Consider the following 23,642-nt stretch of genomic DNA (forward strand, 5'->3'; position numbering starts at 1 on the left):
ATGCAGCCATCTCATTACCTCTGCGTCCCGCGTCCTAGACGCATAATTTTCCCGCCAGACGCACAGTTCCAAATAATGTGCGTTTTTGGTACGTGAGGAAATTTCTCAGTCAAAAAAAAAAACAACGCAGCAACGATCGCAGTTTGACAATCGCCACCATTGTTGTTTTGATGCTAGTATTAACAGACAAGATGGACTACCGGTACTTGGAAGGACAGTCAAGAAGAAACAACTTGGTAATTGATGGAATTGAGGAAAAACCGGGAGAAACGTGGACTGAAACAGAGGAAAAAGTTCAAAAAATCCTCAAGGAGAAGCTGCTGATACAGGGGCAAATTGAGGTGGAGAGAGCTCACCGCACAGGAAGACAAGAACCTGGAAGACCTCGACCGAGGCCAGTTGATCTCGCCTTAAGTAATCTCGCGTGACGAGATTTCCATTTTTGCGAGACGAGATTGGCTAGATCGGCCTTCACCTGGTGGAAAGCAGACAATTGCCAAGCAATGTAACGTTAAAACAAGTGTTGCGAAAGTTTATTGCGGAGATATCGCAGAGGAAGCAGCTAAAGTTGGATCGTTTTTTGCGATAATAATCTTGTATGTCTGAATTATTAAAATGTTTGCAGCATTTGTTTACAGTATAAGAAATAAACCTATTATGACTGTATATTGTTCTTGTTTGTGTTATTATCATATGCAATTGAATAAGTAGACCATTTCAGAATTCAAAATTTGTGACTCTCTAAATACATAATGGGACTCATACTTTTCTGATCAGTGAGTCCCTGGGACTCGCAGGGCTCAAACTGTAAAATTATCACTGAGAATGTGACTCAATAGAGCACAGACCTTCGCCAATGTTGGACTGTTAACTTCAGTGAAGGAGGGTGAGAGTCAAGGGGGATCTTGGAGGGCTGACTTTGTCCATGCTCCATGCAATCAAGAGAATTGGGAATTTCATCAAAATGCCAAACAATACAAGACTAATAGCTTACAACAACATCTTAATTAGTGTCATTTTTGTTGAACCATTCACGACCTCACTAAATCAAACAATTTTCCACCCATCCATTTTCTCTTTGTTCTTTTGAGGGTGCAGCTGACTGACTTTAGGGAGAAAGGCAGACTACCCCCGAGATTGATTATAAATCAATTAAAGGGACAGACCGAGAGACAAACAAACATTCACACTCATTCACAGGGTTACCGAGTGGTAACTAAACTCAGGTTGCCCACACGAAAGTCAGGTGAACAAGCCACCACACTGTGAGTGACTCATAGGTAGTACTAATTAATAGTAAATTTAAATACCTGAGTAAAAGCCGCTCCATCGTGATTTCTGGGTTTTTGGTCCGCTATTTAGTGCATTTTTGTTTTTGTACAGTCATAACTTCCGCTGTTTGCCACCTCATTGGCTGCATCCTCCAAAGGATGCATTTTTGGCCGCATGACGCCCCTTCCGGCGTGACTCGACCACATGTGGTTTACAAATTCAACAAAGATAATTAGCAGGCTGGGTCCTTCGACGCCTTCAACAGCTCCTCCTCATGTAGCCTCCATGGCAAATTTGGACAGGCTTAATGTGAAGTTGGACACCACGTGCGGTCGAGTCGTGCTGGAAGTGACGTCAGAAGGCTGAATAATGCAGGCTTCAGAGGACCCAGCCTGTGAATTTGAATACAGCCCCTATTTTGTTGTGGGCTGCGTTAATTTATGGTGTAATTCCACTGCTAGGCATGAGATGGCGATCTTGCTGTTGTTTCACACTGTGGAAATTTGAAATAAGACTGAAAGCAGGAAGTATTTATTTATTTACCCCCCCCCCTCCCCCCCAAGATGGCAGCCATCGGCAAGTGCTCTTCAAGAGCCTTGCTTTTTGTTGTTTTTTGTTGCTTTCATCTTTTGTTTTGTCACATGGTGTTTGTTGTTTCGTCGTGTGGACCTGTTGTGGACTATTTTCAGCGTTTTTTGGCCATGACTTTCATGAAAGGAGAAGAATCTGTGCTTGGTGGTTGCGCTTTCTCTGTAGCACGGCTGTACCAGCACAGATTTTGATTGGGAGGAATGTCGGCGCCATTTGACTGTCAGAGCCGGACAGCCCTGGGGTGCTTGTTTTTTTTTTTTTTTATGCGCCTGTAATTTTTTCACAGCCCCGTTTTATTCAGTGGAGATGTCATTTTGTGACTGATACATCACAGAACGCATCACAGACAGACCAAATGACAAGAGGGTACTTTACATCACTATGAGTCAACCATACAGTAATCAACAGTTGGGGTTTTACACACACAAAAGAAGCAGGAGATTGTTGAAAAACACGGGGAAACACAGCTACCTACACAAACGTCCGATTATCTCTGAAAACTGGTTTCTTATCCTACGGCCTGGCCCATGCCACCTACACGTTTTCACATTCCTGACAGCAGAGCTACAATGTGGACAGGCGACTTTTCCATTCGTCCTGTTGACAAAATTTCCAGCAGGTCCAAATACAGGTGGCCCCCGAACTGGGCGGAGGGCAAACACAATAGAACCTGGTCGTCACAACGCAGCATAAAGAAGTGACGAACATTTTGATTTCCATAATTTATATTACAATGCAAATCGGTACAATAATGTACTGTAAATGCTTTCATGAAGGTTAGAATGGCAGAATTCAAAGTGATGCTTATGTGTGTGTGTGTGTGTGTGTGTGTGTGTGTGTGTGTGTGTGTGTGTGTGTGTGTCTAGAAATGATTGTGCACCAAGGCGTGTCTGCCGTAGGTTACAGTCTGTGTTCATAAGGTGTGGTTCCTGTAATCTAAATGGTGACACCACTGGCACAAGATCAAAGACCTGCGCTTCCACTGAACCTTAGACAGCGTTGTGACAGATTGGATCAAAGTTTATTCGCTAGGTAATATTATCAGGAAAGGCAACATAAACATAAATTACAAGTCAAATTTGATTTCAATTATATTCAGAAGTTGGGTCAGCCTTGCATCATGTAGCAGCAGACAGACACAGAAGTGAAAACGAGGAGCCATTTTTCAAAATTCTATCTTGACAAAGATAATAATGATCACTTTTGATGGACACTGTCAGAGAGGTATGAATCAAACACTGTGTTCATTATGTTCACAATGGTTTCCATGCAGGTGTTATTTGTTTCAACATTTTATTTAACTCTGTCATTACAGTTTATTTATATTGTATGAATAAAAAACGTTCTTATAATAATTCTTATAATGATAATCATATTTCCATATATTTTTCTTAAAATAATTAATAAAAATCCAATTACGATACAGTGCAGTTCTACACATTGCTCTATGTCTACCCATTGGTCTTTATCAGGGGTCACCAACATGGCGCCCGTGGGCACTGGTGAGCCCTCAAGGACTACATGAGTAGCGGGCGATTCCAAATATAGCTCACCAGTGATTAGACACTCCAGGGATATTATGAAAGTGATTATTTCAAAATGTGAACACTGGCAGATATTTATACTAAAGTGTGGCCAATTGATATTTATCTGTTTTATAATTATTGTGAGAAATCGCTAATGTACTCAACAAAACTAATTCACTGCAATCTACAACTACAATAATTAAATTTTGTTTGATTAATGCCTCCATGTCAACCAAAACTGACCAGTACTTTTTGTCGCAACTCCAGTATTGTTTGTTACGTCCTGGTCGGATCTTTCGTTCGCATCAAAGTCGAGACCCAAGTTGTGCGTCTGCTTTCAGTTACCACGGTCACGTTTCAAGCAGGGAGTAATAAATGCGTGCGTAAAGGTGACTGAGGCTTCTCACGAAAGATTTGCCGCCTTAAACAGGATTCAACATGATGGGCTATCGTAACAAGTTTTATTGGTCTGTGGCATCCTCTAGTGGTCCCTCAATGACACTGACGGTGATGCAAAGCCACCGCTGACGATGAAGTATAATTTCCAAGGACATCGGTAACTCAACGCAAACTACAAGTTCATCGATTCACGTTAAATGTTGGAGTTTCACTTAACAAATAATCGGATTTTATTTTATTTTTATTTTCATGGTTCAATTACAAAAGTAAAAGGCGTGACGTTTTTAATGACATGAAATTGCGATTAAATGTGTCATATTGATTCACGTCAGTGTAAAACATTTCAGGACAATTTAAAAATAATTGTGATGATTAAAGCTAACGGAAACCCCAAATTATTGTTAATACTGGATAGAAATTAAGCACTCCAGCCTATGTGACAATTATTTACCTTGTTAATGAACTGTATAATGTATGGGTCTCACTTTTTACTTGACTTTCTCTATCTATCTATCTATCTATCTATCTATCTATCTATCTATCTATCTATCTATCTATCTATCTATCTATCTATCTATCTATCTATCTATCTAACCATCCATCCATCCATCCATCGATCTATCTATACATGTGAATGTGTATCGTGGCCTCCTGCTACATTCCAAAAACATGCTTGTTAAGTTAATTTAAGACTCTATATTGTCCATAGGAGGTGAATGTGAATGTTTTTTTAATCTATATGTGCTCTGCGATTGGATGCCAACCAGCCCAAGTCAGCTAGGATAGACACTGAGATGTGAAGTAGAATGAGTGAAAAAGAGAAGCGTATGTATGTGGCATGTTTTATTGGCATTGTCATTGTTGACATCATGCACACAATTCAGTCTTGTGTTTGTAAGGAAATGCAATGACAAAGCAACTGAGGTTCTTTTACAACAGCATTTTCCAGTATTTTAGGAGACATTTTGTTGTTAAAGTACACACAGTGATTATGTTTCACGAGAGAACTTCGGCAAGATAACTTATAGCGTTTGTATAAAAAAAAAAAATACAACGTTTGTGGATAATATATCAGCTCCTCACCCGCAATAATATTTGAAAAGTATTATCTCAAAACGGTTTCTTATTCTAATATAGCAGCTCTAAAGACAAGAAGAGGCAGTGGATAAACAACATACTGAATTGCTGTCTTCAATTGCAACATGAAAAGTCAAATAACATTACAAGCTAACATTAGGCTTCTACTTTATACAGTGTGTATTTAAAACTTAACAGGCTCCAGCAAGGCGGCCCATGTCCGCTATTTCAGGACCTTTTCCCCCCTGATGGGGGAAGGCTGGGTGGATGTTTATGGTAGTAGACTGGTGGGGTGGGATTGGAGCCTGCATTCATCCCTGTGGGAAGATAATACATACCCTCCAGGTAGCTCTGGTGCAGTGGTGCATGGCTTGAGGCATCTGGTTTGGATCCCTGACCAGAACAATTCCTATAGCTGCCACTGGGCGCACTTGGGTGAACTGACACTGCAGATAAGGCCTCAGGATATCGAGGTGGCTGGTGTTGAGGCTGGGGATGAGCGGTGGGAGGGGGAGCAGCATAGGGCATGTACTGTGAATTGGGTCCGTACATATTAGGGTTGTGGAGAGATGTGTATGGGCCTGCTGGTGGAGGATATAGGCCTGAGTGAGACATCCCTTGCTGGGGGATGAGAACTTCCACATACTGGCCAGTTTCTGGGTCAAACAACATCTTCCTCAAGGGCTGCATAGGCACCTCGATATAAAAATACTTTCCCGTTTCAGGATCCAAGAGGACTCTTCGAGGTGTTGGCCCATAGCTGCTCTCTGAGTACAAACTGGAGGTGTCACCCCCATACTCAGAACCATACTGCCCGCACATGTATTGAGGATCCATGGGAGCGAGGCCAGGGGAGTGGCTGTGCCCAGAATCACTGTAAGGAGCACCAGGCATGCCTGCTGGCTGCTGCTGGGGAGATCGATGGGGAGCGAGCCGGCGGGGGTCAGTGGGCATGGGGCGGTCCATCGGCATGGGCGAGGGGTGGGGAGGACATGGGGGAGGCTGGTGAGGAGGTGGGTACGTGGTGGGAGGCTGGCTTGGCCCGGAAGCACTTGACTTTGGTGATGAGCTGGGATGGAAATTTACGGGCTGAGGATCTGCTCTGTACTGGTGGGGACAGACGACAGGCTGGGGGGCTTGATGTGGTATCACATGACCTGGGGAGTGTGGAGGCGCTGTTGGGGTGAGGTTGTGTGGGCTGTGGCGATGATTGTGGTGTTGGGGTGCAGGCGGGGGCAAAGTTGGCTGAGGAGGGCAGCCAGCTGTACAGGAACAAGGAGGGTAGGAGGGGTTGTGATAGCGATTTGAACGCCGGTGAGTCAAATCTGGCATGAGGGGACTGAAGCTTTCTCTTTCATCGTAGCTTGGAGGGTCATCTGAGGCATAAAAATGTGGGTCAACGGCCCTTTGGGTGCGTTCGGTGGACAATGATCCACGGTATTGCTGCGGTGTGTCTCTTGGGGCTTGTGTTGTAGAGAACGCAGCAGGTGGTTTGGAATTGTTTGAAGATGTTGTCACAGGTACTCCATCTGTGTTTGGCTCCACAACAGCAGGCGAGCTTGTATGTATGCCTCCTGTAGACGATAGTTCAGTCACTTGTTTAGCTCCTGGATCAAAATTGGAACCCTCAGTTGAGATAACACCCGGCAAAGGAGCTGATGTTACAGTTCTAACATGTGCGGATCTCACAGGCGCTGTCCATTGATGCTGCAGCTGACCTTTGGAAGCATCTTTGTCTGATGATGACGTAGCCTGGTTTGTGACACTCGACAGCGTTGCTGTTATTTTGCTCGGGAGGGGTTTAAAGCTGGATACAGCAGAGACGGCTACTTTTCTTGTTTGGTTGGACGTTGCGGAGGACTCACTGGGGATCTTTCTGTAGATTGTGGGCGATGACACGACTATTGTTTGAGGCCTCTCCTCCTTCTGAGGTTTTACGTTTGGAATAGCTGATCCAGGTGCTTCAAAAGTCTTTGCTCCTAAATCCAAAGGTTTGAATTTGCAAGTTGGCTTTGGAGGTACGGCTGGCTTTTTGGAATTTTTTGCAATCGATTTAACTTCGATGGTTTGCGGCCTATTTGTCGGGCTATTTTTGGTCAGCTCTTTCTTTGGTGTCTCTTTAGAAAGGGACTTAACCTCAATTGGCTGAGGTCTGAATTGTCTTACTGCAGGTGACCTTGGGGGGAAAGTTGGGTCCTGTCTTTTCACTGCTTCAAAATCTTTATGTTCCATTTGTTTGTCAGGAGTTGAAAAGTGCTCCAGTAGGTTTCCTTGTGAGGTGGTTGTTTTTTGTTTGATGCGGGCCCCCTCGTCCTCTCTGGTATTTGCGGGTTTATCTATATGGTCCAACAGCAACAAAGGGCTCGGCACAATGGATGAAGCAGAGGATGTCTTCTCTCGATGTGACTCAGCTCCATCATATGAGGACGTCTGAAGTGGAATCTCCAAGCAGTTCACATGTTTATGCGGGACCTCCTTCCCTACCGTTGTATTCTGGCTATCACCAACCACTGCTCCAATGTCAGCTTGGTAACCTTTCTCCTTTAATAACATAGAAACTGAGTGACTGCTACTACTTGGGGTGCTGCCATTGGTTACAATCTCAGGTGAAGATGAGGCCTGGAGAAGGGTGGGAACCTCTTCCGGAGTAAGTGGTGCACGCGTCTTTGCTTGACTGGATCCATCTCTTATCAACACAACGGCAGTGGACACGCCTCTTTCCTTACTGTAAAGTTTGGGGTGACTTCCGAGCATGGGAGGTTTTCTGTCTGTTTTCACTGGAACAGGCTTGTCATCACTGTCTGCCTTCGGTGATTCTGCATCCATATTAAAATCACGTTGCCACAATTTGGTAGATGCTCCACTAGCTGGTGGTTCCTGTACCCCCCACTGTGTGTCTATTTTAAGGGAGTTATTTTCTTGCTCTCTGTTTGCAGAGCCCAATGTTTGGCCACTCTGGTTCTCTGAGTCTTCATGGTTTTGTATTTTAGTTTTGTCATCCTTCCAGCAAACTGCCTTGCATTGTATTTGCATTGGGTGTTGTTGAGATAGAGGCTTCCAGTCATTCGGTAGAGGTGAGCGTAATGTAGACAAGCTTTCATCTTTCCCCTCTCGCCTCTCCACCACACATTTATTTGTCCTGTCCTGACATAACTCTGTTATAGGTCCCTCGAGCTTTTCTTCTGAATCCTCCTTAATCCCATCCTTTTTTGTCTCATTCAAATGTTCGATCCTTTCGTCAGTAATATCCGAGGGCGATGCACGACTGGTCGCTTTGAAGGAGAGATTATATGTATTCTTTACAAGTTTCCTGACGTCTCTAACTTTGTGGATAAGGCCCTTCGCTTTATTGTTCTCATTCTTTTCGTCCTCCTTTGTTTTGGGGCCCACGTTGCTCTCTTTGATCTTTTCTTCTTGCTGTCCGAAATGCATATCTGGTGAAGATGTGTCTCGATTTTTTTCTGCCTCAGGTGTAAGGCAGACATTGAGAGAGGCTTTCTTTTTCCTGCCCCCTTCAAATATAGTCTCCTCCGTTTCCTGTGTCATGTGGCAACTGTTGTCACCCTGTTGCACTTGTTTATGGACCTCTGTGTTTTCACATGCTTGATATTGGCTTGTCATCCTGGCTTGTGTGCTGAAGGCTCCAGTAGCAGACGGAACTTGCATATTCCCAGCACTGGCATTTGCAGAGTTGCCTCCCTCTCTTCCTTGCTGTGTTTTACCGTCATCTATCTGTTGTATTCCACCTCTCGACTGGGAGATATCCAATGGCACTTTAAGTTTGGATCTTATTTCGGATGCTGCTGCAGTTGTATTGCCCTGTTGCGAACCCCACAGTTGGTTGTCAGTGGGCGAAAGGTTAGAAATTCTATTGCTGCTGTTTCTGCTTGGCCTGTTGTTGGATTTCTTGGCAAAGTTCTTTGTTGGTCTGAAGTCATCTCTTTGTTCCCCTTTCATCGGAAACACTTCACAGGGACGATTGTAGTTAGAGGATAGAGAGGAATTCAAGTTGTCACATTCCTGGGGCTCCTCAGTAGTGTTATTTCCGCCAAAAGTGGGGTTCACTTCATCTCCATCCGGCTCATCAGATTGTTTATCACCACTTTGCATCTTCTTGGACAAAACACTCTTGATTAGGCAAGTGGCCATTTTTGTCTTAGAGCATGTTTCATCCAGAGAAATTGATTTTTTAAGTTTGGATTTTCTTTCATTATGCTCAGGATCAGAGCTATGCTGGGGAGCGTAGAATTCTTGGTCTGCTGCTGGTGAACTGTGCTGTCTCAACAATGCCTCCCTGGAATGTCTTTCAAGCGAGGGGCTGTTGTCGATCGCAGGAAGTCCAGAACTATATTCCCCATCGATCCCCTCAGCAGAATTTTCAATACTGTGATCCGCGCTCTCCTTTCTCTTCAACTGAATCTGTCTCTTCGGCACTCCTCTTCTGACCTTCCTAGTGTCTTCTCTTTCCACAGCCACATCTATGCACTCAAAGCTACCCATCTCATAGCAGCGGACCGGATCAATTCCTTCTGACTGGTACAGGGACTGCTGCTGTAATGAAAGATCATCACTGTCCAGCTTTGAAGCGGAACCCCTGAAATCAGCATAGGTCGGCCAGGCACCACTGATCCCCGCTGAGCTCTCTTGAGTAGAAGGCTGGGAGATGTTGGCAGATGATCGGTAACTGGAGTTGTACACATCAAGGTAATCTACATCGGGGCTGGACAGGCTACGAAAAGCCACATCTGTGAGCCACTTCACCTCATTGTCTGTCTCATCCAACTCACTTCCCATGCTAGAGCTCGAACTCTGGGCAGGCCTGTTTGTGACCGATCGAGGACTGAACTTGTTCTGTGGTGCAGGATTCTGAAGTTTCCTGGTCAGACCACCTCTCTTGTCTCGCTGAGAAGCAAGTTTAAGTCGATTATGCTGTTCCTGTGGCTGTCTGGTGGCAAGCAAACCCTCTGAGTAGGAATGCGGTGTTGGCAGTCCCTGAGAGCTTTCTGTGCTTGTGGGGGCTGTACTGCGACTTACAGGCTCTTTTCTATTCTCGTCATTGAATGACAGCTCAACCTGTTCCCCTCTGTAACTGGCATCCCTTTGCCACTCCTCCCCCTTTTCAATCTCCCACCCCTCCCTGTATGTTTCTCTCTCCATCCCACTTTCCCTTTGCCTTTCTCTCTTCTCCCCCAGCTCAACTTTCTTCTCCACTTCCAATTGCTTCCCAAGTCGGACATCGTGGGGCTGACTATTATTACCAGGAGGGACACTATCGGGACTTTCCCTATTTGTCACAGTCTTCTTCAAATAACCACTCTGTGAGGATGCTGCAAAGTCAGGGGCGGCTCTGTTCTGCCAATGTCGGCGTGGTTTCTCAGGTTCTATAATGTGTACAGGGGTAAATCTGGTTAATGGGGGAGAGGGAGTTTTCCTTCTGTTTATATGGTGGGCCATGTTCTGTGCAAATCTTGCTCTTTCAACAAGTTTTTGTCCTGAATGATCAGACGTAAAATTGGACTTAAATGAATTGTGTGTGTGTTGATTCAGTCGTTTTTCTTCTCTCTCCAGAGATTTTGCCTTGTTCGGAAAATGGCGAACAATCTCATTATTAGTAAACTCAAATTGAGGTGGAAATGACCTATTTTTAATATTCGGGCTATTAAAATGATTAATATACCCAGCGCCTTGATTTTCCACAGACGAGGACACCAAACCAGCAATAGGTATTTCCTTTGGTGTAAGTCTGTCCCTTAGGTGTTGTTGAATTGATGTCTGGTCAAATTTCTCCTCAGTTGAGCAAGGTGGATTAGATACTTGCGACTGAATTGGGACAACTGGGGAACTGTTTTCCGTTTCGGATGTTTTATCTTCTTTGTCCAATTCAAATTTAGGTTGAAAGCTCTGTGTTTGCAACTCTATGTTTTGGTTGGGAAAGGAGGAGTGAAATCCCTCTGATGTCTCTAAGGCTGGAGTAGGCTGTAAATAGTGGGTGTTGTACTCAGAGCAGATGACTAAAGGCGAAGGTTGATTAGAGCTGTTTACTGGAGAGGGTGTAGCAGGTGATGGATCTCTATTTCTGAGCTCAGGTGAAGAATTCAGGCTCTGGTATGTTAGTTCAGGTGAGGGAGTGCAACACATTGACTGAGGTGAAGATGTGTGCGACCTGCACTGAGATACTTCAGCCTGGAGCTCAGAGCCTGGGAAGCCTGATCCAGGAGAGGAGTCTTGTGGTGTCCTTGCTCTACTAGGGGAGGGGCTCCGTCTTGCAGGTGATGCACATGCACGTGTGATATCAGACTCAGGGGTTGGGAGACGACAGAGCTCGGGAAACGGTGGAGTATCTCCCTCCCCGTGTAGTACAACGGAATCAGATATCTCAGTAATATGAGACGAGGAACTGATGCTCCTCGTTGGGGCACACTCAAAAAGAGAAGACTCCGATATTGTTTGCTCTTCAGAGATGAAATCTCTCCTTTCAACCTCGGGTGAGGATGCTGTGATCCTGATTTCAGGTGAAGGAGCTGTGTGTGTGCTGTCAATGGAAGAACAGGTGCTCCTGATGCCAGGTGATGGAGATAAACTATAACTAATCACAGGTAAAAAGGCCTTGGTGATTATTTCAGAAGACGCGGAATTCGGCCTTGAGTGTCCAGGTGAGGTTGTTGACCCACTTGTGTGAAGTACTGACGGTGCACTCTGCAGGTCAGGCGATAGCGAGGTGTGCTTTAATTCAGGCACAACAGCACCATTCACAGGATATGGGCTCAATGCTGTAACAGGGGAGGAGGGTGTGTATCTTATGGAAGCTGTTGGGATGGGAGGGCCAAACTCAGTACTTTTAAATTCAATTTCTGTTGTGTTGGGATATTCAGTCAACTCAGAGCTAAGGGGAGAGTTTTCTATTTCTAGATTTGGCCTGCAGCCTCTGGTCAAAACATCAGGCAGGGAGACCGTTCCGCTCAACTCATTTAAAGGAGATGACATTCGAGCATCAGGTAAGGAGGTACTATAATTCAGTTCAGAGGAGAGCAGTGTTTCTTCTGGCTGGGACTCTGTATATCCTGGTGAAGTCAAATTAGATGAAACATCAGCTCTCGATTCTAAATTTGAAGATTGAGAAGATAAATCAGTGGGTGTGGTGCCACGTGATGGACTGGTGTTTTTGCTAAGGTGTGCACTCTCTGGCTCAGGTTCTGTTTCTTGCAACTGAGACTGGAAGTTGATTGATTCTGAGGAGGATGAGATGGTGCAGTTTATGGGCTCACAGGAACGACTTGGAGTTAGAGATTGGCTTGACAAGCTGGACACGCTGTCATTTCGTGTACTGTTTAACACAGGAGTAAGTCTCATTTGTTCACTTTCTGGATGAAGTAATGAGGGTGAGCATCTTGTCTCAACAGAGGAATCACACAAAACTGGGACTAATTCCTGTGAACAGAGGAGAGAGGAGCTGTTGTGTCCAAGAGAAGGGGTATTCTCCCCAAAGTCGCTATTATCACATTCAGATGAAGGGCTTGCTGCCTTCACTGTGATATACTTCGGCTGCTGGGACTCAGTGGACTCACCCTGCAGTGCAGGGCTATAAATTCTCTCTGTTGGGACGTCAGACCCCCCTTCTCCTTCAATGGAGCCCGGTGCTGTGTGGTATGAGCCTGAGGAGTCATTTAAATCATCCACGAGGGGCGATGTGACCGTTATCCTCTCCACCTCGGTCATGGAATGGACAAATGATCCGACGGCTGGACTGTTGGAGGCCGAGGGTGACTCACAATCATCCCCAAATATGTCACACAAACAAGTGGTCTCAGAGATGGCACCGCGTTGACTCGGAGAACTTATAATGTCAAAAATTTCAATGTGGTTAGGGGTGCCGTCCCGACTGTACAAGGAAAAAGGCGTGCGAGGTATACTGCGCAGCAATGGGTAGCTGTCCTCTTGAAGAGTCCAGCTGTCCATCACTAGTCCACAAGCATTGAAGTCTGGCCGTCCAGTCTGTCTCCGATTCTGCCTTTGGTTCTCTTCCTGGACTGGAAATGAGACGGTGTCACCGGGATGGTGTATAAGATTACTCACATTTTATGACCACAGACATACAGCATGAAGAGATTTCTTATAGGGAATATCATTGTGTTGATTGCTGCTCTTTTGAATTCATATATATTAATTCTCATTCACTGCCAATTAATAATTTTCATGTGGTCTGAAATACAAAGAGCGTTTGAAAATGGCTTTCATTTTTGTTGAAGTTGTTTGAACAGATTTGTATAACGGATAAGTGTCCTTTTTTTTCTCATTACTTGCAACTAAAATGGAAGTTACCATGTTAATACACTACTGTAATGTAGCAGCAAATAGTTGATACTGTACCTTAGGAAAGAAAGATTGGTATTTTCCAAAGGGCATTAAGGTGGTCTATAGAGCAATGTTTGCCAGTGATCCGGGGAAGTGTCTCTTAAATCCACGGCACTCTTCGAGTCTCAGAGTTCAACAAGTGAGGACGAGCAGCTTTGTTGAGCCCAAATGTGACTGAGCCTCACTGCTTCAGAGCAATGCAGTGGGGTGGGTCAGGCTTCAATATAAAAAAGCAACGCGGGCATCTCTTGCCGGCACGTTGCATCCTCCCGTCTTCTTTTCTGCCCCTCCCTTTTGAGTTGGCCTTGGTCAAAGTGCCTTCAGAGCCTATGCTGGCTCCTCACTTTTCTTCTCCAAGTTGAGCTGTGCGGGTGGGCATTGGCTTTCTTTTGAACGCTGAGCAGGGTGGGTTTATAGTTAGCAGCAGGTGCTGATCCAGCCAGGACGGATGAGTGGGACTGGAATCTGACACCTAGTTCCAGCTCAGTCACAGGGCCCGTCTATATATAGAACCATACTATCGGAGACTGATAGCTCTTGCTTTAGCTGTTTGCTTGAGCAAGATGGGAAAGCAAATAATACAAAGCGGATTGTACCGACCAAATGCTTCACTAAAGTGTTTCGAGCGTTCCCTTAACGTTGACCTTGTAGATTAAATGTGAATATGTGACTGTATAGATTCAAGATCTAGGTGGGGGGAGGACAGGTCAAAGGTGGCTGCAGTGTATTCGACTTTGACAGGCCACACGCAGGCTGCTCGGGCACGCTGCCTTTGTGCAACATGAGCAAGGTATGTACACATTTGTCTCTTACAGTCTGGATCTTTGACTGCCAGCAGTGCTCTGTACATCACACGAAACCAATGGGACAATAGGTGGTCAAAGCATCTATTTATGTTGGCAGAAAACCCATGTTGAACCACATGAGATTGCATGGATATGACTCTCTCAATTTGACTAAACTTGTCTCTCCCCTAACACCTCAAGAGATCAGCTATAAATCGCAGTCACCTGGTCATCCAACACATGCTAATGGAAAATATTTGACTGCAGCCAAAGCCACAATTGCTCACTCAGTCAATATTAACTCATTTGCTCAATGATTTCACTCAGCGGTGGGAGGTTCAGTAGGAAGATTTTTTTGTCTACTCTGCCCCTGTCCAATCAAGAGGTTGCAACAAGAGCCCCCATTAATAGTATGACAATGGACACCATTAAGACAACAGCTTTAGATCAGTTTCTACCATCAATTCTATATACTCATTAGGAAGTGGAATTTAAAGGTCAGGTGTAAAATAAACTTGACATACCATTTGTTGAGTAATACTTAGAGCTAAAACAATTTCAAGCATACTTTTATTTTTTTTCCTGCAAACCACCCATGGTCATTGATTAGACCCGTCACGACGCACTTAATATGAAAATGCTTTTTGTTCGGCAATCTCCGGCAAGTAACGTCATTTACAGAATGCCGAGTCACCAGTCAGCCATTGTAATGCATTGTTGATTGTCCCGTTAACTGCTCTTTGCCATTGTTATCCAGTTATTTGGCGAAATACCTTGGCGCAGTGTGGCGATGCACCGTACACAAACGGTTGTTTAAGTGGCCAAAACAAAAGAACCGCACACAAAAATGTTCGGCAATCAAACAAAAAACACCAAGTACTGCAGTAACTGAGCATGCCTCAAGCTGTTTGTAACCTTCACATGTCGTAATTACTTAAAATAGTTCTTCTTAGCATAGATATAAGATAAGATAAGATAAGATATCCTTTATTAGTCCCACACTGGGGAAATCTACACAAATTTATATATATTTATATTAATGAAATGGAAAAAGGCAATTACAGTGATAATAGAGGACCATTACGAATATGAAACCAAATAAATGCTTCATCTTTTATTATTACTTGTACACAACTGATGGATAACTATGATGGATCACTAGTTTTGAAATCAGATAGTATATTTGTTTGTTCAACTACAGTATTGTTCAAGTTCCTGTAAAAGGGGCTTGGCAACAAACATCGCTTGCAACAACTTAATTTTATTATTTATATAAATATGGCATTAAGAAATGTCGGTAGGGATTTAATAGAATCATGCAACTTGACGCACAAGATTTTCTTCCACGGGTCGCATAAAATGAAGTGGGGGGGGGGGGGGGGGGGTCTGGCTCCGCGGGGTTGAGTGACACTTGTGATGTCATGTGTGGGTGATATGCATAGCATCCATCGTATGATCCGCGTAATTTAACGAGCGTCGCGCGCGTCCCGGAGAAATCCCACACAGGCGCGGAGAGAACATATGCATCACGCAGGAAGGCCGGGCCTGGACACAAACAACTAACCAGTCGTTCACTGCCCTATAGTAAGACATATTTGTAAAAAAAAAAAGAAAAAAAAGATATATATTTATATATTCATTAATAACGGCCAGGAATGACCCACATGACAAATATAGACTACTTTTATGAAGGTGAACGAAACCGAAGTTGTTCGACGTAAAAAGTGGCTGCACTAGCAAGACTTTTACTGTGAAGTGATCGTGTAAAGTCGTGATGCGACACAGGAACATCCGCATTCGGACTGCTAACAACTGCAGACAAGTGCTACGCTAATGTTTGCTAACTAATCCAGATCGGTAAGTGGGTTTCGTTTAAAACGTGTCTTCATAACTCGTCACGGTTGTATATAAGTTAGGTGCTGGGGAAACGACTAACGAACAATACTGGCTACGTGTCCATCCCTGTCGAGTCATTTTCGGCCTTGTCAAGTCACTCAGCAGCTGGCTAACAAATTAGCTGCTAGCAATGGCTAGCTTTGATACGGGTGGTCTTTTTTTAACGACGGGTTGTCTTGCACGTTTCTATATTAAAACATGTATTTGTCGAGAACTATGTGTTTCGTCTCACTTGTAAAAAATAACTACATGGAAACGTAGGTTAGATTTTAACGTCGGCCAGGATTGTGTAAGAAATTGGTTTAGACTAAACGCACATTCGCACACAAACAATAAGTCAAAACGGGTTCTAGATCTTCTTACAAAAGGGTGATAGCATTTCTAGACTCACCAATTTCCAAGTGTTGCAATTTCATACATTGCCCGCCGATTAAAAGCGATTTTTCTCCGTTTTCTCGTTAGTAAACACAAGGCCTCAAGACCTAACACCGACCAGGCCTGACCGTAGACTGCAAAAGAGGTGATGTGAACACCAGCAGTTGAAATTGCCCCTTTTCTAGCTCGCCGTGTTTAAAACTCAAATATTTTATTGCCACAAAATATACACGTATCTGTTCATTGGTACCCAAGATTAGCTACGTGCTGTGGAGATGGCTTCGTGACTTTCAATCAATGTCAACATATGATGCAGGTTTTTACTAGGGGCCATGCACCAAAATACAATTTTTGTTTTTATTGCAACCCGTTCGTTTTTTTTAAATCAAACACATCCCTGTATACCTGCGTGTAAAATGTCATGAATGTTGAGGAAAAAGACGAGTATTGAATTGAAGGCCCCCACCCCCCCCACACACACAATAAGCACCTTTGCGATTTGAAAAATACATTCTAAGATATTACGATGTCGATTTTAATTCAATTTTTGTTGTTGTAGTTCAGTCCTAATTCTTACAACTTTAAGTCTAACATATCCAAGTTGCTTCATCATGTCTCTTGACTGACTGGACTGTTAAGTATGTTTTATGTTGTGAGGGAAGAAATTTCGTCTGTGCTGTATGTTACACATACGTACAGCACATTTGACAATGAAGTTGTATTCAATTCAATTCAAATGTTTGGCTATACACATTATAATTCCTGTTTGATTAACTCAAAGGATGATTACTGTAAACTAGACAAGACAATTATCCTGATATAAGAGAAACAATGGTAGTCAGCCAGAGCGCATAGGTCAATTTAGTGAAGTAATTTTTACTTTTAGCAATTTTTATACAATTAAGACAAGGTGTATTGTTTGTATTTTGAATCACTGAAGAACACATGTTCACCCATGTCCCTGTGTAGGTTCCACTATAGATGGACGGAGGTGTACTTGAGTGAAAAACAACATAGCTGGAATTCGAAAACATGTGCACCTACAGTACATTATAAAGTAAAGATGAAATGGATATAAATTAGATTTGAACCATTTGTTTTTCTTCTTAGGTGGTGTTTTGGGAGCGTGAGAGTGTGTATGTGTGTATGTGTATGTGTCGCGTGTGAACAATGGAACAGTGCGGATGCGTGGAGCGGGAGCTGGAGAAAGTGCTCCATCGCTTCGTCATGTACGGCCACCAGTCTGAGGAGAGGCTGGACGAGCTCCTGCGCAGCGTCTGCGAGATACGAGGACAGCTGGTTGCATTTGGTAAGGAAAACAGAGCTTCCGTTGAATACGTTCTTGGTCTTTTTCTCTCTCTCTAATTCTTGACTTGTTTTTCTTTTGCAGGGGTCCAAGACGGAGATCTGTCAGTGCTGTCTCAGACTATGGCTCAGTGCTGTAAGAATATCAAAGAGACTGTCCAGATGCTAGCCTCTCGACATAAGGACATTCACGGCAGTGTATCTAAAGTGGGCAAAGCCATCGACAGGGTAAAGAGCAGCGATTGGTTACGCTCACGAAAACACAGATGCTAGATGTGTGTTACCTGCCTTTCCAGAATTTTGATGCAGAGATCAGTGCTGTGGTCGCGGAGACTGTGTGGGACACTCCAGAGAGACAAAAACACCTGAGTGAAACCATAGTGGAGCACTTATACAGACAAGGCATGCTCAGTGTAGCAGAAGATCTTTGTCAGGTAATGAATCCAAGCTCCATCATTCCTATTATTGTATCGTGACATGTGTTCTTCACGAGCCGCCGTTTCACAAGTGTGTTGTTTTCTAGGAGTCGGGTGTAGTTATAGATATGAGCATGAAGCAGCCTTTCCTGGAGCTCAACAGGATCCTTGAAGCGCTGAGGATGCAGAACCTAAGGCCGGCGCTCGAGTATGTTGGCTGCACATTCATCATCTTGGACCTACCTGATCTTTCTATTGATTTTTTTTTCTACATAATTTAAGCCATGCACAGAGAAGCGCAACCGAATGCCACTCCAACAATTCCCGTGTGCCTCACGGTGTGCAGGGCAAGCCACGAAATGTAATTGGTCAGTGGAGGCATGCATTCAACACAGCTAAAGCTAACACTTTACAAACTTGTTACAGAGCTTCAAAGGAATTAACTTCTGTGGCTTTTCACCAGAGAAGAGGACTGGCATTGGCAAAAATTAAAAATGTGATGCCATTCATAGAAACCTGAATGGAAAATATTGCAGAGATGCCGTAACAGAGTGGCCAAATTCATATACCGGTACATCTCTTTCCCAGCTGCTCAGTGCAGTCTTGGATACAAGAGTAGAATGCACGCCGCAAAGTGAGCTGTGAGCATTATTGACTCTGAGAACTTTTATTTTGCTTGACTTTAGGTGGGCAGTGACAAACCGGCAACGTCTTCTGGACCTCAACAGCAGTTTAGAGTTTAAATTGCACCGCTTGTACTTCATCAGCCTGCTCAACGGCGGTATTAGCAACCAGATGGAGGCGCTACAGTACGCTAGGCACTTCCAGCCCTTTGCCTCGCAGCACCAGAGAGGTAAGGCGGAGGGCAGTGAAAGACTCATTTTTTTTACACATCTCTTCTCATCACAATCCTAAGTACTACTTTCCCGTTAGCCACTGTTATATTTTTACATGGTGATACATATACTGTATACTCAATGTGCAGACTGCACATTCGTCCATGTCACGTAAATATCTTCCTCCGCACCTGCATGCAAGGGCTTATGAAGCCCAATTTTTGTAACCGCATTGACAATTTTTGTGCCCGCATGGACTTAATGCATAGTGCAAGTAACAACAACAGCAATGGCACATGCTTGGCCCCGTGCTTGTGTGAAGAAATCCACCAGTATCCCCATCTTTATAGTACACGTTTAAAGCAATAAAAAATGGCTCAAGGATGGCTTTAAGGTTTATTTTAAACATATTAAATTTGATATTAATGTATAGCTGTGCGGAAGAAAAAAGGTAATGAGAATTGTGGTATACTTCATGCTTTTTCTTTTGTTGCACTACGCTTGATAAAAAAAACCCAAAACAAGTACCACAACTATTAAACTAAATTCAAATGAACCATTTTCAAAAAAAGACCATACATACAGTATATAAACAAACCATCTGTAAAAATGAATTCCAACGAACTGAATTTGACAAAGCAAAGTCAAAATGAAGTAAAAACTAACTGTAATAAAAAAGAAAAAATCAAAAGTCTAATAACCTTGCTGTGCACATGTACATGAAAAATGCAAATGCTGGCCCAGAAAAAGCAAATCAAACAGCTCGTGTTTCCTTTTTTTTTTGTAGTATTCTTTTTAAATGTTTAGTTTTTTTTAAGTTGTTTTAGTTTGTGTCTGCATATTGTGTTCTACATGCAGATATTCAGATCCTGATGGGCAGCCTGGTGTACCTTCGTCACGGCATTGAGAACTCTCCATACCGTAGTTTGCTGGAAACCAATCAGTGGGCGGAGATTTGTAATATCTTTACCAGAGATGCCTGTGCTTTACTGGGCCTCTCTGTTGAGTCTCCTCTTAGTGTTAGGTGAGTCCTCTGCTCCGTTTGGTGCTAACGACATTAAGCTTTTGATGTCTTCATGTCGTGTTTTATACGCGGTGGATGATGAACGCCGCGATGCTTTACTCCCCTCAGCTTCGCTTCAGGCTGCATGGCTTTGCCTGTGCTGATGAACATCAAGCAAGTGATTGAGCAGAGGCAATGCAGCGGTGTCTGGACGCACAAAGATGAGCTGCCTGTAAGTTTTGTTCTCCTTTCCTTTTTTCTTTTTTTTTTTCCAGTCTTCTGCTAATGTCAATCCCGCCTCTGCCCTAGATTGAAATTGACCTCGGCAAGAAGTGCTGGTACCACTCGGTGTTTGCCTGCCCCATCCTCAGACAGCAAACCTCAGAGAGCAACCCCCCAATGAAGCTCATCTGTGGTCACGTCATCTCCAGAGATGCTCTCAATAAACTGACCAACGCTGGGAAGTAAGTCAGCTCTCATTTCATGTAATTTGTAATCAATTGTAAATAAATAAATTTCCATGTTTTTGTCAAGTTCCAAATTACTCCAAGTGGTACTTTGAAAACACATTTAAAACTCTCATTTGTCCTTATATTTGTTATATGTATAATATGGAATTGTTCGGTGGGCAGTCTCTGGTCAGCGAATCGAAAATATCAGAACAATATAGAACGCTGATTATTTTTGACAAGAACCGTTGGTAGTTCATTTTGAAGTGCATGTTCTGTAAAGTGCTTTGTTACAGCTGCAGCTGTTGTAAAAGCGCTATACAAATTCAGATGTCGTTTATTGTATCAAGTTGCCCATTGCTGGTCATGATTATTACTTCTACTACTATTTCTTCCTTACAACAGTGGACTCTTTCAAAAGGCATTCCAATTGGCCAAGCACATGTTTGTCCTTGCATGTAAACAAACAGGTACAGACATGGTACTTCTCTCTAGCTAGGGGTTCAATTGTCAGCCCTGTAGGTAAATCGCAAAATGTTGAATATTTTATGACAGAAATGAACCTCTACAGTATGTTTTTTTTCCCTGACCATGTACAAAATTAAGGGATGGCATAATGGCTTATAAAGAAACCGAATGATGCACATCTATTTCCCAAGATGACAATCAATTTTCAACGGAAATTGTCTGTAAAATAAATTCAGGTCTGGAACAGGTATGACATTTTGAAATGTGTAGGAACCCCCGTGTATGACCTCTTGTATCTCTGCATTGAGTTTTCTCAGAAAAACCTGCTTCTCTCAACAGGGTTGTGTTGACTTTGTTCATGTATATTGTCATTCTTACATGCTTGCTTTGTCGTTCTGTCTTGTCAGGTTGAAATGCCCGTACTGCCCCATGGAGCAGAATCCCTCACATGCCAAGCAGATCTACTTTTGATAGCGTACACTCCTGGGTGGGCGAGAGGATGAAGTTCCTTGGAGCGGCTTGCATTTCCAGGAGCATTTGACGCGGCCCGCCTCCTCTGTCCCTGGCCCATGACCCGTTGTCAGCATTAAGGTTCGATCCCGGTCCTCATGGGACACCTTCAGCCACCCAGTAGAATGCAGCGTCCCACTGCGACCTGCCGTGGAACGACGAGTCATGAGAAGGTCCTCGCAAAGCAGCGCCACTGACTGAGAATCATTCAATCAAACTTGATTGCAACTGAAATATTATTATTATTATTATTATTATTTATAGTGTTTGTTCTTTGGGCTTTTTTGAGTGGGCTTCTGAGAAAAAAAGACTCTTTCTGTTGTTGTTTTTTTCCCTTTTTTTTATGGCAAAGCATCTGACCTTTTAGAGCAAATGTGCAGTACAACTCAAGTGAGACTGTTGCCTCAAGTACTACTTTGATCAGATCCACTTATCGGTGATGGAACAACACCGACCAGCCCACCTCCCTCCGTCACAAACTGCACCAGCAACCCCCCTGTAGAAACCATTTGTTATGTTCCATGTGTGTATTCAACAAACACAACACCAAGGAAATATGCGCTACTGTGAAAATGTGCTCTCTTTCTCCATCGCAGCAGCCCAATGTCAAGTAAATAGCCAAGCGAACATGCCTAATAGACACTAGTGCAGCACAACTAACAGCTCGCCAATGCGCCGCGTAGCTGAATGCTGGCACGCCATGGGACTTGGAGGTGTGAACTAGTGCGACGGTTGCCGTGCGGTCTGCCCGGAGGCTCGAGATTCAGCTTTACTCATTGTGGATGAGAAGGTCTGCTGGATTGTCGTGACCGCTGTTAAATATATTCCCGATATATATACATCTGCTATATAGGTTTGGTTTTCTTTTAAGGAGTCACAATAGAAGGATCATTAAAAAATCCTCAGGGCTCATCATGCTCACAGCACACAGCTAGTGTTAAAGAAATGAACAGAAGAAAATATAAAGATCTTTACGGCAGTCCTACAGTGCTCCGTGGCATCTTGATGCATGTTCCCAGTGTCCTGGAAGTAGTGATGTCACCTCACATCAGTGAGGCTCATTAGCTCTGCAAGAACTGCACCAGCATAACTCACACATAAAAAATATATAGTTTAATGGGTAATTTGTTTTTCAGTGTTGCATACACTGATTTTATTTAAAATGGAGCAAAGCAAGATTTTTTGTTTTCTGTGTGTGTGTGTTTTGAGATTTCTTTTGGTTGCGATTCATTCATCGCTTCTAGAGTCCAGGCAGGCTTTCTCACGTCTGTCTGCGTTTCCTGCTTTCCTGTATGTGATGCGAGTTTATTGTAAATATTTAACCTGACATGTTTCATTTACTGGCATCAGAAATAAAACTTTATATTCCAGGCAAGTTGGCAAGGCTTATAATTACTGTGACACCACAGAAACCCGTTCTTCCCCCTTCGGGATGAGAAAACGTGTGAATCCTTGGGAGGCCTGACAATTTTGAGAAAGGATAACAAGTTGGGTCACCAAATATTAACTGCATTTTTTTTTGTTAGAGATGCAGTTAAACAAGTCTAGAATATTTATTTGTTTGTTTTTTTGTGCCGATTCTGCATCTGCCCTCTAATATCGATTTTACAATACTGACATCGGAATTTATTGACTAATAGTGTTGAATCAAAGATTAGGTTCAGTAACAAGTGTTTTCCCCCCCCTAAAATGCCATAGCTATGAATTATAATGCATGTTAAAACCTGTATTGCGCAAAATGTTTATAGGTCAAACTTTAAAAAAAATAGTTGAAACCTGTTATGCTAGAGAAAAAAAGTACACAAAGTATTATTTAGAGTTCCCTATGACATATATTGCAGAGAATACAAAACATGTTTATTTTTTATTGAAAATGTAGGAATAAGAATGCGACTGCCACCGTGACATTTTAGATTTTTTTTAAAAATGTTATTAAATATGAGATACTGCAGTCTTGTCACGTTCTTGTTATGAATTATTCTTGTGGAGCATTAATATTATATTATTGCATTTTCTCCAATTGGAATAATAAATTACAGTGGAACTGTACTGCCATGTTCCATAAAATACACATTTATTATTACGTTTCACGACTAAATTATTGTGACTTGACAGTCTTGCTCCAAAATATGAATGTTCATCATTAAATGTTGTTTAATAAGTTATAGTCTAATGTGATGGCCTTCTTCTGTAACTACGATTCACAATGAATTTTATTATCACATATTTATTATTGAAGAACCTGGTAGAACTCGATTAAATTGTTCCTTAAAATGTCTAGTATTTTTTATTGTAGAAAGAATTATGGAACTTGACAACCTTGTACCATGAAGTTTAGTTATTTAAGAAAAGTGCTGACTCACCAATTTGATTACAGTACTC

General features: G+C 43.1%; 2 protein-coding genes across 5 annotated transcripts; one reads left to right on the forward strand and one right to left on the reverse strand.

The window, feature by feature from the left end:
• Nucleotides 1–4,739: 4,739 nt before the first annotated feature.
• LOC147209641 (uncharacterized) lies at nucleotides 4,740–12,821 on the reverse strand. Its single transcript, XM_086105764.1, has one exon. The coding sequence runs from the start codon at nucleotides 12,819–12,821 to the stop codon at nucleotides 5,094–5,096; it is 7,728 nt and encodes a 2,575-aa protein (XP_085961890.1). The 3' UTR covers nucleotides 4,740–5,093.
• rmnd5b (required for meiotic nuclear division 5 homolog B) lies at nucleotides 10,963–22,635 on the forward strand. Of its 4 annotated transcripts, none has more exons than XM_086105767.1 (11): nucleotides 10,963–14,007; nucleotides 16,361–16,418; nucleotides 17,384–17,582; nucleotides 17,664–17,806; nucleotides 17,875–18,012; nucleotides 18,102–18,202; nucleotides 18,681–18,847; nucleotides 19,689–19,854; nucleotides 19,963–20,065; nucleotides 20,143–20,297; nucleotides 21,158–22,635. In XM_086105767.1, the coding sequence occupies exons 3-11, from the start codon at nucleotides 17,444–17,446 to the stop codon at nucleotides 21,219–21,221; spliced, it is 1,176 nt and encodes a 391-aa protein (XP_085961893.1). In that variant the 5' UTR covers nucleotides 10,963–14,007; nucleotides 16,361–16,418; nucleotides 17,384–17,443; the 3' UTR covers nucleotides 21,222–22,635. The 4 variants fall into 4 exon arrangements, with proteins under 4 accessions (XP_085961893.1, XP_085961894.1, XP_085961891.1 ...); XM_086105766.1 differs by lacking the exon at nucleotides 10,963–14,007 and adding an exon at nucleotides 15,776–15,859; XM_086105768.1 differs by lacking the exon at nucleotides 16,361–16,418.
• The last annotated feature ends 1,007 nt before the right edge of the window (nucleotides 22,636–23,642 follow it).

The sequence above is a fragment of the Hippocampus guttulatus genome, chromosome 2 (genome assembly GCF_054856545.1).
Source record: "Hippocampus guttulatus isolate MCC_2025c chromosome 2, RoL_Hgut_1.0, whole genome shotgun sequence".
Lineage (NCBI taxonomy): Eukaryota > Metazoa > Chordata > Actinopteri > Syngnathiformes > Syngnathidae > Hippocampus > Hippocampus guttulatus.